This window comes from Ovis aries, chromosome 23, assembly GCF_016772045.2.
Source record: "Ovis aries strain OAR_USU_Benz2616 breed Rambouillet chromosome 23, ARS-UI_Ramb_v3.0, whole genome shotgun sequence".
Taxonomy (NCBI): Eukaryota; Metazoa; Chordata; class Mammalia; order Artiodactyla; family Bovidae; genus Ovis; species Ovis aries.
In genome coordinates, this window is record NC_056076.1 from 33,088,493 (window position 1) to 33,101,486 (window position 12,994).

Below are 12,994 nucleotides of genomic sequence, written 5' to 3' on the forward strand. Positions count from 1 at the left end.
TGGTGTAGTTTTGGCAGTTGTCATTTTCATTTTGTTGATGTGTTTTTCCTACCAGGTACAATTTTTGTGGTTTTCAACCAGATGTGGTTCTTTGGGGAGCTTTGAGCCTAAAACAATGTTTACAGAGTGTGGCTGTAACCATTGTCAGTTTCACTTTATGCTGATGTTTTTCAATTGGCAATATTTATTATAAACTGGATAAAAGAATGCTAACCGACACGTATTTCTTAAGAAGTTGAATCCATTAAGAAGTTGCAGGCAGTGTTCCTAGGATATCTGAAGGGTTCCTGCCTTGTCCAGGACTGACCTCATCTTTGCTAAGCCAAGTCTTCTGCCTCTTTTGGGCCATTTTGTACACTGTGTATTAAGTGTCCCCACTCCTGTGGAGGAAACAGGAGAATGTGTCAAGAGTTGGGGCAAGGAACTTCCCTGGCGGTCCAGTGGTTAAGAATCTGCCCTGCAATGCAGGGGATGAGGGTTTGATCCCCGGTTGGGGAATTAAGATCCCACATGCCACGGGACAGTTAAGCCTGCGTACTTCTACAAAGACCTTGCCCCCGTGCCACAACTAAGACCTGATGCAGCCAGCCATAAATAAATAAATACTTTTTGAAAAAAGAGCTGGGTCAAAATATCCTGCTCTGATAGAAAAGCCACGTTCACAATCTAAATGTAGGCATGTGCTTTTTCAGGGGTATTTTTGTTTTGTTTTGTTTTTTTTTTAAAAAAAGGATTGCAAAGCTATACTGTATAGCACAGCGAGCTCAGTTTGGTGCTCTGTAGTGACCCAGAAGGGGGAGACGGGGGTGGGAGGGAGGCTAGAGAGGGAGGGGATATACGTATACACATGGCTGATTCACAATGTTTTGCAGCAGAAACTAACACAACATTGTACCGCAATTATATTCCAACAAAAAATAATCAATAGAACATGAATTTAAAAAAAAGATCTCTAACAGCTGATTGAACTAGACAGCAAGAGAGGAGAAGAGCTCTATTACAACATAACCACAGAGGCGGCTAGTCCCTCCTTTCAGCAAATACTAGCTGTCTGTTGTGCTGGCAGTCCTGAAGAAACAAACCCAAGAAAAACAGTGTCCTACTTCTCTTTCTATTTTAAAATCCCAGTTGTTCCACCGGCCAATTTAGGAGTATTAGCTGACTTTTACGCCTACATGACCACACTGGCTAGATACTCTTAAGTTAAGAGAATCTCTTGCTGTACAGGAACAAAGAGCAAAAGACATTACTTTCTTCCATTCTCTGATGCAAATATTGTCCAACAAGCTGCTGCTGCCAAAAAAGGAATCTCAAGAGCTATGTTTTGTGGAGTCACAAACGAGTACTGGGTGTACATTCTGATTTTTTTTCTTAGTTCTAAAAACTTAAAGCTATGTTATTACTTACAATAGTTCTACTTCACCTTCACTCAAAATATACCTGAAAAGAATGAAAATGGAGCCCACGAATACACATAAATCCCGTTCTGTAAACTAGAATATACTTTCTAAGCCTGATTTCTTTTAGGCCCTACCCCAGGGTGGGCAACCACTTCCATGGTTGAAATCCACAAAAACATCTATTGTGTGATGCTAGACAAAAACACCTGACGGATTTACCTTCAAAACCCCTCTATTGTTTTTGACATCAAACCTTGAGTCAGGCTTAAATCTTGTTCAACATTCATGCAATATTTCATACCCCTGTCTGATGACTTAATAAGATGCCACTGGGTTGAAAGGTCTGAAATCCGAAGGAGGCTTGGAAGTGGCTGGATGATGGGAAGTCCAAATTTGTGAAACTCAACTGTCCTCCCCTGGAGAATGAGGCAGATCGCACGAGCTGAAATGCAAACATGGAATAAATTACTGGCCCTGTAATCATGCCATGGCTGAAATAATAGTATCTTAACCTAGGTCACTTCACTTGAACTGACCCATGGGAAAAAACAGTTTGCTTTTTCTGCATGATAATTTGCCAACCATCTCAATGTTTTTGTGTGTAGAGCTGGTATTTCTACCTTCTTACAAATTTAATATACAAGCCTGAAGAGGTTTTGCAAGTAGAGGGAGAGTGTAATAAATGAGCCAGTTCATCATATCAGAATACGTCAAAAGTTGGTGTGTTAACGAAAGCCAAACATGGGTTAGCTGGGGACCACTGCTTTGCAAGGTTCTGAACTCTTCACTTACCTTCCAGTCTTCTGAGCACTTTTTTGTTACTCCCACTGTATCATTCAATCTGACAACGCCAGTGGTCTTCTTCAGGTTCTTCATGCAGCCTCGGAAAGCAGGTGTAGAAATGTTAAACCTGATTTGGGGATGCAAGAAAAAGAAGAGATAGACCAAAAGCAGGCTTCATGGGGAACTGCAGCTGAAACATGGCACTCATTCCCTACAGCTTCTCACCCATGAACAAGTACGTGTTTTATGGTTCTCTCTTCTCATTGGATTTCTAGACTGCTACTAATTTTGTGATACCGGGAAAATCTATTAGATATTTCCATCCTGTGTGATCTGCATTCTCAGTATTAAAAATGAACACAATAATGTTGACAGAAGAATGGCTGGTGTCCCCCAAAAGTATAGACATATAGAAAATGTACAACATCTGAAACTGCTCCCCCCATCCTCTCCTGGAGTCATGCTAATGCATCATGACTTAAAAGCATATTAATAAATGTATATACTAGAAACATCATATAAATATATATTAAATTCCCTGGTGGCTTAGGTGGTAAAGAATCTGTCTGCAATGTGGGAGATTGGGAAGGTCCCCTGAAGAAGGGAATGGCAACCCACTCCAGTATTCTTAACTGGGAAATCCCATGGACAGAGGAGCCTGGTGGGCTACAGTCCATGGGGTTGCAAAGAGTCAGACACGACTGAGCGACTAACCCTTTGAATAACTAATAAGTAATTTATTAGAGCCAGAAATACTCTAGAAAACTTCTTAATCTTTTTTTCCTGTCCAGTTTTAAGTCAGCCACTGTAAACGCCAAGGAAATAAATTACTACTTTTTGGTCCTAGTCCATTAGGAAAACTGTAGGTTGGTATATTTAATCAATGCCAAGCTGGAACAATGGAAAGCACTATCCAGACTCATGCTGTATCCACCACCCCCTAAATGTGCAGGCTGGGCAAGAGGTCACCGTGAGGATTAAACAAGTTCACGTCCAGGAGGTGCTCAGAACCTAGGCACTTGGTCCTGGGCACTCAGGAGGTGCTTCTGAGAGAAGCTGCTCTGGAGCTTTGGGCTCTGGAGGCAGGCTGTGTGAGTTCAAGTTCTGTCCTGGGTGTCTTCTCTATGCTTCTGTCTTCTCATTTATACCACAGGAAAGTGGTAATCCGCTTCCAAGCCCAGAGTTTAAATGAGATATTCTGGGTAACGTACTCCAATGGTGCCCAGTGCAGAGCAAGAACTCAGGGTGAGATGGCAGAGTTGTAACTATCCCCATCATATCAGTGTATCACTATAACAAAGCAATTTCTTTTTTTTTTTGGTTGGGCTGCACAGCACGTGGGATATTAGCTCCCTGACCAGGGATCAAACCCATTTACCCCCTGCACTGGAAGCGTGGACTCTCAACCAGGGAAGCCCCTATAAAAAAGCAACTGATAAAGCAGCTCTTCCTACGTGGCTGCCTTGGCATTTCCCCTTTGATTTGACTTTTGGATCTATCTGGAGCAGATGTCACACAAAAACACTAACATACGTGAAATGACTGAAGTCCGGGCAAATATTTGTGTTTCTTAAGCAAATGATGCACTAAGATAAACACAAAGCTGACTTCATTACTAATCCCTAAAGCAGCACACTCTTCTAAATGGAAAGATGTCTGCCTTCATTTTTATGCAATTCATTATAAACAGCTGAGCTACATGTCATATGCATAAAATTAAATTTCATTAAAGGGAAGAAACAAATCCTCATGGGCATTGCAGCACAAGCTTGATGATTTTATAAAACTGGCTTCTTGCCTCAGGAGAGGAGGAAAATTCATATCCATTCCTGGGGCTTGTCTATTTGTCCATATGTTAATATTTATTAACTCATTAATTTAATATTTTGATCCATTCTCTCTTGGGTTTCAACATGTTTTAAACTCGTCCACATCTCCTGATTCCTTTCTTCCGTAAAGCATAGGTTGAAGGAAGAATAAGGTGGCAGAAAAAGGGGAAAGGAAGGTAGCTGACAGACAAGGAACACCTGTTTTGTGCAAGCTGAAGCTCCAATATTTTGGCCACCTGATGTGAAGAGCCGACTCATTGGAAAAGACCCTGATACTGGGAAAGATTGAAGGCAGGAGGGGAAGGGGTTGACAGAGGATGAGATGGCTGGATGGCATCATTGACTCAATGGACATGAGTTTGAGCAAACTCCAGCAGATGGTGAAGGATAGGGAAGCCTGGTGTGGGGCAGTCCATGGGGTTGCAAAGAGTCAGACACAACTGAGCTGCTGAACAACAACTATCATCTGATCCTCACAATAACCTTTTGAAGGAAATATTTTCTTTAAAAAAAAAAGATTTACTATCATTTAATTGTTACATTTTTATTTATATTGGAGTATAGCCAATTAACAATGTTGCAATAGTTTCAGGTGGACAGAGAAAGAACTCAGCCATACATTTGCATGTATCCATCCTCCCCTAAACTCCCCTCTCATCCAGGCTGCCGCACAACATTGAGCAGAGTTCCCTGTGCTCTACAGTAGATCCTTGTTGGTTACCCATTTTAAATATAGCATGGGCCTGGCCATCCCAAACTCCCTAACTACCCCCTTCCCCCTATGTTTCGCCACAAGGGAGATATTTTCTCACCTGACATTACTGGGCACTCAGCATGTGCCAGGCACTGTGCTAAATCCTTTACTCTGAACCCCACGAACCCTCTTAAGAGCTAGTGCATCACTGTGCCCACATCAGATGTACAAGGAGACTTGGGAAGGTTAAGTGACTCCCACAAGGTCATGCAGAAGGAAGGTGGCAGCCTTGGGGTTCCGGGGCTCAGTGTGACCTGAAGCCCTTGCTCTTTATGCTTACACAGGTGTGCACCCTCAGCACTGGAATGATCCTGACTCTTTCCTACAGAACAGTTACCTACAGCAGAGATGTTAAAATGAAAGATTCATTTCCACTATTCTTTGGGATGTTCTTGTTACTCTGGCTCATCTGAGGGCCTAGAGTTCCACATTCGCTCCAGAATTCAGGTCTGAGCACACCTGCTAGAGGAACGTGGCTGAGGAGGGGTGTAGGCTGCCATAAGAATAGGTGCATATGCTGGGGTATGTGTACACACCATGGACCAAGCTGTTCACACAAGCTCAGCCGGGTCCAGCCTACTATGGGCAGATCTCAGAGAGCAGGAAAAGCAAAATCAAATCCTGAACTCAGTGCTGGGTATTAAGAAATGCTCAGTAGATCCTTGCCCCGTGTATAGTTTTGGAGTTCGTTTCATTGTGATGTGATATTATCATACTCTGTGATGCAATGATGTACATAACTCCTCAGGAAGTGTTTTTCGTTGGTCTGAGGCACTATCAGGGATGGCAGTGCATCTCTCTAGCATCATCAGGGGTGATCTGCTCTTCTCATGGGGAGCAGATGGGATTAACAGACTGTGGCTTGGCTTCTGACTCTAATCCTACACAAGTCACTCCAAGATCTGGGTCCCCAGTCCCAGGAGGTACGCTACAGGGAGAGAGAGAAAACACCATGCTCACAAAGTCTCTTGCCTACGCTCCTGTACATAGAGGTAACGCGAGGCTTGCTTCTCTCCACATTAGGCTCAAGCATTGCCTGTCTCCATTACTCCCCTGCCAGGGCTCAGGGCACCTCCCTCCTTTGAAAGAACTGCTGGTTGCCCCTACAGACTCAGCTGTGGGTCACTGAGGATTTCTCCCCAGTGACCCACGTCAGAAGGGGGTCTCAGGACTCTGAACCATCAAGGACAGCACCAGAGGGATGAAGCAGGGCCAGAAACAGCTGAATACTGTTAAGCATTTTAGTTGAGAGAGAGGAAAAGCTCAGCGAAATCTTTTGACCAGCCTCTGTCTCCTGCATGTTCCATGTCCTTGAAGTTTGAAAGTATAAACTTACCCAGAAAAACGAAGCAGTCCCTGTTTGGAAGACGCTAAAACAGATGCCTAGGAAAATCCTATGTGTCTATCTACATGTGTGTGTGTGCGTGCATGTGCACACAAGTGCACACTCAGTCATGTCTGACTCTTCGCAACCATATGGGCTGTAGCCTGCCAGGCCCCTCGGTCCATGGGATTCTCCAGGCAAGAATACTGGAGTGGGTTGTCATTGCCTTCTCCAGGGGATCTTCCCAACCCAGGGACTGAAGCCAAATCTCTTGTGTCTCCTACATTGGCAGGCAAATTCTTTACCACAATATCCATATATGTATTTCTTTAATGGACAGAAATAAAAAGGCAAAGAAAGGTTGAGTGTTGACTTAATCCAAGGTGACCCTACTCATTGATGGCTAAGCCCAAACTAGAGCCATTTCTTTGGATCCTCACCCATTACTTTTTCCTAGTAAACCTTGCTTGGCCGACACCCTCTGTGGACTTTCTGCTGTCACCACACAGAGGCAAACACCTCTAAGAATCCCTCTTGGCTCTGGGAGAGCCCACTTGCCCCCATAACCTCAGTAGCCACCTGTTCTCAAGCTTCATTCACCCTTTCTCCAGGCTCGACATCTCTCTAGAGGTCAAGGCCTTCCGTCTAGTCCTTTCCAGGCATCTCCACCTGCTGTCTCCTGGGACTAAGCCTGTCTCAGACTGAGCTCACCACCCCATTTCTCTGCTGGTGCTGGCCATCTGTCCAAGCGCTAGATCAAAGTCCTTCTTGAGAGCTTTTCTTTGTTATTCTTCAAACCCAAGCAGCCTTTCAGCATTGCCCATCTGCTGCCCTAAACATAACAAGAATCCACTCTTTCTTCCTCGTCGGCACTGTCGTTTCCATGGTCAGCTCAGACCACCTGCCTCTCACCTGTTAACCTCACCATCTGCCTCTGCCTTTTCCCTCTTAATCCAATCTGCACCCTGCACTACAGCAAGCTACTGAAAACCCAAGTCTGATCGTGTCCTTTCTCTGCAGAAGTCCCCATTGGTCCTTACTGTGACTCTCAAGATCCTCTGTGGTCTGGCCCCTGCTTCCCACACCAGCCACAAGGGCCTGCCTCATAGTGTCCTCTTGAGAGTTCACACTTTGGTTCTTATCTCTATATACGTTGCCCTTCATATGTCAGGTTCTTTCAGATCTAGTCAGAGACCACTTTCCTGATACCCTAAATGGGTAGATAGATTCCTTTACTGGGTCCCCATCACCCTGAGCTTCCCATCTGATAGCACTGGCCTTATTCTACTGTCTCCCTTCTGCTATACTTGAGACTCTTCCCTGTTCATCATCATCCCAGAACTGACCACACTAATGGCATTAGAAACCCAAAGAGTGCTTGTGCAATGAGCAAACAAATGACAGCCTCCAATGTGTGAATGGTGCTGCCTTAGGTTACTCTATTTTATTACATTTAATTGAATAAAACCAAGTTTACTGGCCATTCATAACTAGCTATTCAAGGTTGAACTGCTATTTAGTACTGATTATATTAAATATTAATATTATCTCTTTGGCTCTTAATTTCTACATTAAAATTAAGAGGCTACATGCCATGATCCACAAGGTCCCTTCTAGTTCAAAGAACCTAGAGAGGAAAGACATTCACTCCCAAACTCTATTAAAGTGATGAATTTTCTCATCTGCATCTCTGTCTTTGGGGGCAACCCTGACAGCTTTTATTTTTATGATCTTTTTGATGTAGACCAATTTTTAAAAGTCTTTATTGAATCTGCGACAATATTGCTTCTTTTTTATATTTTGGGTTTGTGGTCAGGAGGCACATAAGATCTTAGCTCCCTAACCAGGTATTAAACCTGCATCTTCTGTATTGGAAGGCTAAGTATCAATCACTGGACCTCCAGGGAAGTCCCCAGACAACTTGAAGACAAAGATCAGTGTCTCCTTATTGAGGCTGGACAGCTGTTCAAATGTATAAGGATCTGAGAAGACCACCTCGGCACAACACTTCATAAATCACATCTAGTGCTCCTTCCAAATGACGGATAAATTAGGAAAAGAGTTACCCAGCCTCAGATCTCATATGAAAGCAATCATCACCAAACATTTTGGGAGCTCTCTTAGCTTAGTCATGAGGCTGTAGTAACCCTTCCAAGGAATCTTCTCTCCACACATCACTGTCAGCCATTTGGAAGGATGTAAACAAACGAACAAAATGTGAAAGTTATTTTTAAGTGTATCCTCAGAGTGATGTTTGTTTTTCTCATTCATATTAAACTTTACTTCCATTCAAGTTAATTTAATTCATTTGTGTATCCATTCATCCGAGACAGTCATGCCTCTAGTCCCTCCCCAATAACACACACATAAGGGGGCAGGTAATACAAATGTGCCAGTGTCCTAGGAGACACTTCAGTGGCCCAGCCTTCTGTGCCCAGGGCCGCCTGTGCTCTCCTCTGTACCAACCAGGACCCCCAAGTGAAAGTGAAAGTGTTAGTTGCTTAGTCATGTCTGACACTCTGTGAGCCCATGGACTGTAACCCGTCAGGCTCCCCTGTCCAGGGAATTCTCTAGGCAAGAATACTGACATGGGTAGCGTTCTCTTCTCCTGGGGACCTGACCGACCTAGGGATAAAACTTGGGTCTCCTACATTGCAGGCAGATTCTGAGCCACCGAGGAAGTCCACAAGGACCCCAGGATATAGCCCCTATTTTTGATGGCAGTGTTGTCAACACCAAATCTACTCAAGTGGTTTTTCTCCTCCCAGGAAGGACAATGGAAGTGGCTCACTGTTCCCTCATCTCCCAGCTACCCCGACCCCTAACCCCCACAGCTTTCAGACAGCCAGGCCTCTTACCCAGTATTAACAGCCTGCTGTACTCTGTTGGCTAACACTATTAATACAGAAAAGTAATTCCTTGGTCTTTGCTGGAATTAAACAAGGCAGATTTATCAGTAGCAATCATAACTATTAAGAGAGGTGACCCGCTTCTTTAAAAAAAGATCATCTTACCTTTCCCTGATGGAAATGGGAATTCCCCCCAGATAGTATGTGCTGAAATCAAATATATCATCTTCAATTTTAACACTTTGAATATCCACATTTATCCACATACGTTGTTGGACTTTTCCAATTTTGATCTGAATCTAAAATAGAGATCAATCAGCCAGCAATGAGAAATAAAGTAATTCTATTCATGATGGTTCAGAGCTATTATGTTTTTGCCTTCCTTCAGATTCATTTAGATACATGGTATATATATTAATACAAGGGTTCTGAGCATAGTAGCACATCTGCATAAAATTATAATAATAAACATTTAAATAGAGATGTTTGCATTTGTTTGTCTGTTTTGGCTGGACCACACAGTTTGAAGGACCTTAGCTCTCTGACCAAAAACTGAACCTGCACACTTAGTAGTAAAAGCTTGGTGCCTAACTACTGGACCACCAGGAATTCCTGAAATGTTTGCATTTGAAATTAATCATTTTTTAAATGTTAAAATATTATTTTAACTTTTTATTTTGTACTGGGGTATATCTGATTAACAATATAGTGACAATTTCAGATGAATAGCAAAGGGACTCAGCCATACATATACATATATCCATGAAATTAATCATGTTTTATCTATACCATATGGATGTTATATAGTTCATGCAAAATGTTCCGATTTTAAAAGGATATGTCTCTCAGTTAATAAGTTCATCTAATAGAAAAGCATTCTGTGCACTAACTTAAAGGACTAAAAACATGTAATGATTCAGATAAACAGATTCAAAGGATGTACCAAATGATCCTTCCCGTCGTTTATGATGTCTCTGATTCCTTTTTCTTTAGGCGGCTCTGAATTCAGTTTGTACCGCACCATGAGTCGGCCATCTTCTACATCCAGAGATATGAAATGATCCTACAGCAGGGGGACAATGTAGATTAGGAGAATTCTCAGGAAGAGCCACATGCATTCAAACTCCAGCCTGCTTTCAGCTTCAGCTGCCTTCTTAGTTCAGAGGAAAAACAGTGCTTAATACTCAACTCCTGGGATGGGGATGACAGCTACATCCTGTCAATCATGTTAAACAATCTATACAGTAACTGGCACACAGGAAGGAAACAATAAATGCTCACTACTGTCCTGATTTTGTTTTATACCAACCTATAACCAGCATGTAAAACTGGCAACTGAAAGATACAGATCACAAGTATCATTGGAAAACATGATTGCTACCTTTTGGAGGGGTTTCCCAGGTGGTGCTAGTGGTAAAGAACCCACCTGCCAATGCAAGAGATGTAAGAGATGTGGGTTCAATCAATGCCTGGGTCAGGAAGATCCCCGAGAGGTGGAAATGGAAACCCACTCCAGCATTCTTGCCTGGTGAATTCCATGGTCAGAGGAGCCTGGTGGGCTACAGTCCATGGGGTTGCAAAGAATCAGACATGACTGAAACGACTTAGCATGCACGCACATTTTGGAGAGGTAGGGTCTTCTTCAAACCCCACTTCCCTCCCTCTGTTTTCTGATGTATTCCTATTATCTCCTCTATCTTCCATTTAACGGTTGCTTTGTTGTTGCTATTTAATCACTAAGTCGTGTCTGACTCTTTCCAAGCTCATGAACTGTAGCCCGGCAGGCTCCTCTGTCTGGGAGATTCTCCAGGCAGGAATACTGGAGTGGGTTGCCACGCCCTCCTCCAGTGCCTTCCCAACCCGGGGACCAAACCCATGTCTCTTCCATCTCCTGCATTGGCAGGTGGGCTATTTTTGTTTTTGTTTCTTTACCAGAGGTGCCACCTGGGAAGCCCAACAAGAGTCCTTACCTAAAAGGAAAGTCAGTCTTTCTCTCGATCCTAAGCCTTGCTCTTGGAAGTCAGTGAGGGTTCATCACACTCATAAAGAACAGAATAACATCAACTCATCCTACTTAACAGCAGCACTGGGGATCATTTTCTCTTATCTGATTGAAAGTGAAAAAGTGAAAATGAAAGTTGTTCGGTTATGTCCAACTCTTTGTGACCCCCATGGACTAAACAGTCCATGGAATTCTTCAGGCCAGAATACTGGAGTGGGTAGCCTTTCCCTTCTCCAGGGGATCTTCCCAACCCAGGGACTGAACCCAGGTCTCCCATATTGCAGGCGGATTCTTTATCAACTGAGCCACCAGGAAAGCTCCTTTTATCTGGTTACTAATGGCATTTCATAAGATTTCTTCTAATATAAATAGTATTTCTGGTTCTTAGTCTCCAAGAACTTCAAAATGTATTGGGTTGCCCAAAAAGTTCATTTAGGTTTTTCTGTAGCATTTTACAAAATATTTGGCCAAACCTAGTACAAAGAAGACCTTGTTGCGGAAAACAACTGCCTTGCCCTGAAGATGCCGTGTGACTTCTCAGCTCTCTGCATTCTTCAGTAAGGTCAGGATGCCCCCCAACCATCAGAACTGGTTCAGCCTTGGACTCTCCCTAGGAGTCCAGAACAACCCCAAGAGAGGAGAGGGGGACCAGGCCTGTGTACCCACCCTGTAGGCAAGTGTCTGGTAAAATCTCAAGCTCCATATCAATCCTGCATTCTCAAACTGAAAATCTCATGGACTGGTCCACATTTCTCCAAGCCTCTTGATGAAGGTGAAAGAAGAGAGTGAAAAGGCTGGTTTACAACTCAACACTCAAAAAACTAAGATCATGACATCCAGTCCCATCACTTCATGGCAAGCAGATGGGGAAAAAATGAAGACAGTGGCAGATTTTATTTTCTTGGGCTCCAAAATCACAATGGATGGTGACTGCAACCATGATATTAAAAGACACTTGCTCCTTGGAAGAAAAGCTATTATGACAAACCTAGACAGCTTATTAAAAAGCAGAGACATCACTTTGCTGACAAAGGTCTATATAGTCAAAGCTATGGTTTTTCCTGTAGTTACGTATGGATGTGAGACTTGGACCATAAAGAAGGCTGAGTACTGAAGAACTGATGCTTTCAAACTGTGGTGCTGGAGAAGACTCTTGAGAGTCCCTTGGACTGCAAGGAGATCCAACCAGTCCATCCTAACGGAAATCAACCCTGAATATTCATGAGAAGGACTGATGCTAAAGCTGAAACTCCAATACTTTGGTTACCTGATACAAAGAGCTGACTCAAAGATTTAGGGCAGAAGGAGAAGCGGGTAACAGGATGAGATGGCTGCATGGTATCTCTGACTCAATGGACATGAGTTTGAGCAAACTCTGGGAGACAGTGAAGGACAGGGAAGCCTGGTGTGTTACAGTCCATGGGGTCACAAAGAATCAGACATGACTGAGGGACTGAACAATGACATGTCCTAAGCAGAAACTTCAAGAAGAGCTCATTGTCTAGAGAGGTTAAGTCTAGGCCTATCTACCAGCAGATGGTGCTGACGATCACTCACAGAGTGTCACTTTTGGCCTTTTCTAAACTAGGAGATGTCAGAATGGTCTCCAGGAACCTCAGCTGCTCGAAAACAGAAGCCTCCATGTCTTGGAAAGTCAAGGGTCGGGCAGATAGAGATGAAATTTCTTATGGCCTGAAAAGAGTCAGACCAAGAAGCAAACAGCAGGAGGTCGAACAGCTTAGCTTTCAGAGACCCCAGGAAGACTTAACATTTTTTTTAGGCAGAATAAGCAAAGATTATTAGGCAAACAGTAGTTTTCAAAGAACAAAACTGACAACACAAATAGAATGGGTAAGCGGCAATTTCTCCCACATTTTGGTGGCATCTTCTTAAATTCTGGATGACTTGCCTTACCAAAACACACACTTGCACAGCCAAAGAAAGTGTTGGGTTGGCCAAAAAGTTTGAGTTTTTTCCATAAAATGTTATGGAAATGAACTTTTTTGGCCAATCCAACAGAGTAGGGCCAAGGGAAAGGATGCAGCTAAAATTT

General features: G+C 43.2%; 1 protein-coding gene across 6 annotated transcripts in view; it reads right to left on the bottom strand.

Moving 5' to 3' along the window:
• LAMA3 (laminin subunit alpha 3) overlaps positions 1-12,994 on the bottom strand; it is a 253,384-nt gene that overhangs the window by 22,493 nt on the left and 217,897 nt on the right. For all 6 annotated transcript variants that reach the window (XM_042239547.2, XM_060405225.1, XM_042239549.2 and 3 more), the window contains 4 exons: positions 9,883-10,002; positions 9,105-9,238; positions 2,193-2,310; positions 1,702-1,842 (listed from right to left, as the gene is read on the bottom strand). In XM_042239547.2, the coding sequence (XP_042095481.1) occupies positions 1,702-1,842; positions 2,193-2,310; positions 9,105-9,238; positions 9,883-10,002 (513 nt within the window). The remainder of the gene's footprint in view (positions 1-1,701; positions 1,843-2,192; positions 2,311-9,104; positions 9,239-9,882; positions 10,003-12,994) is intronic.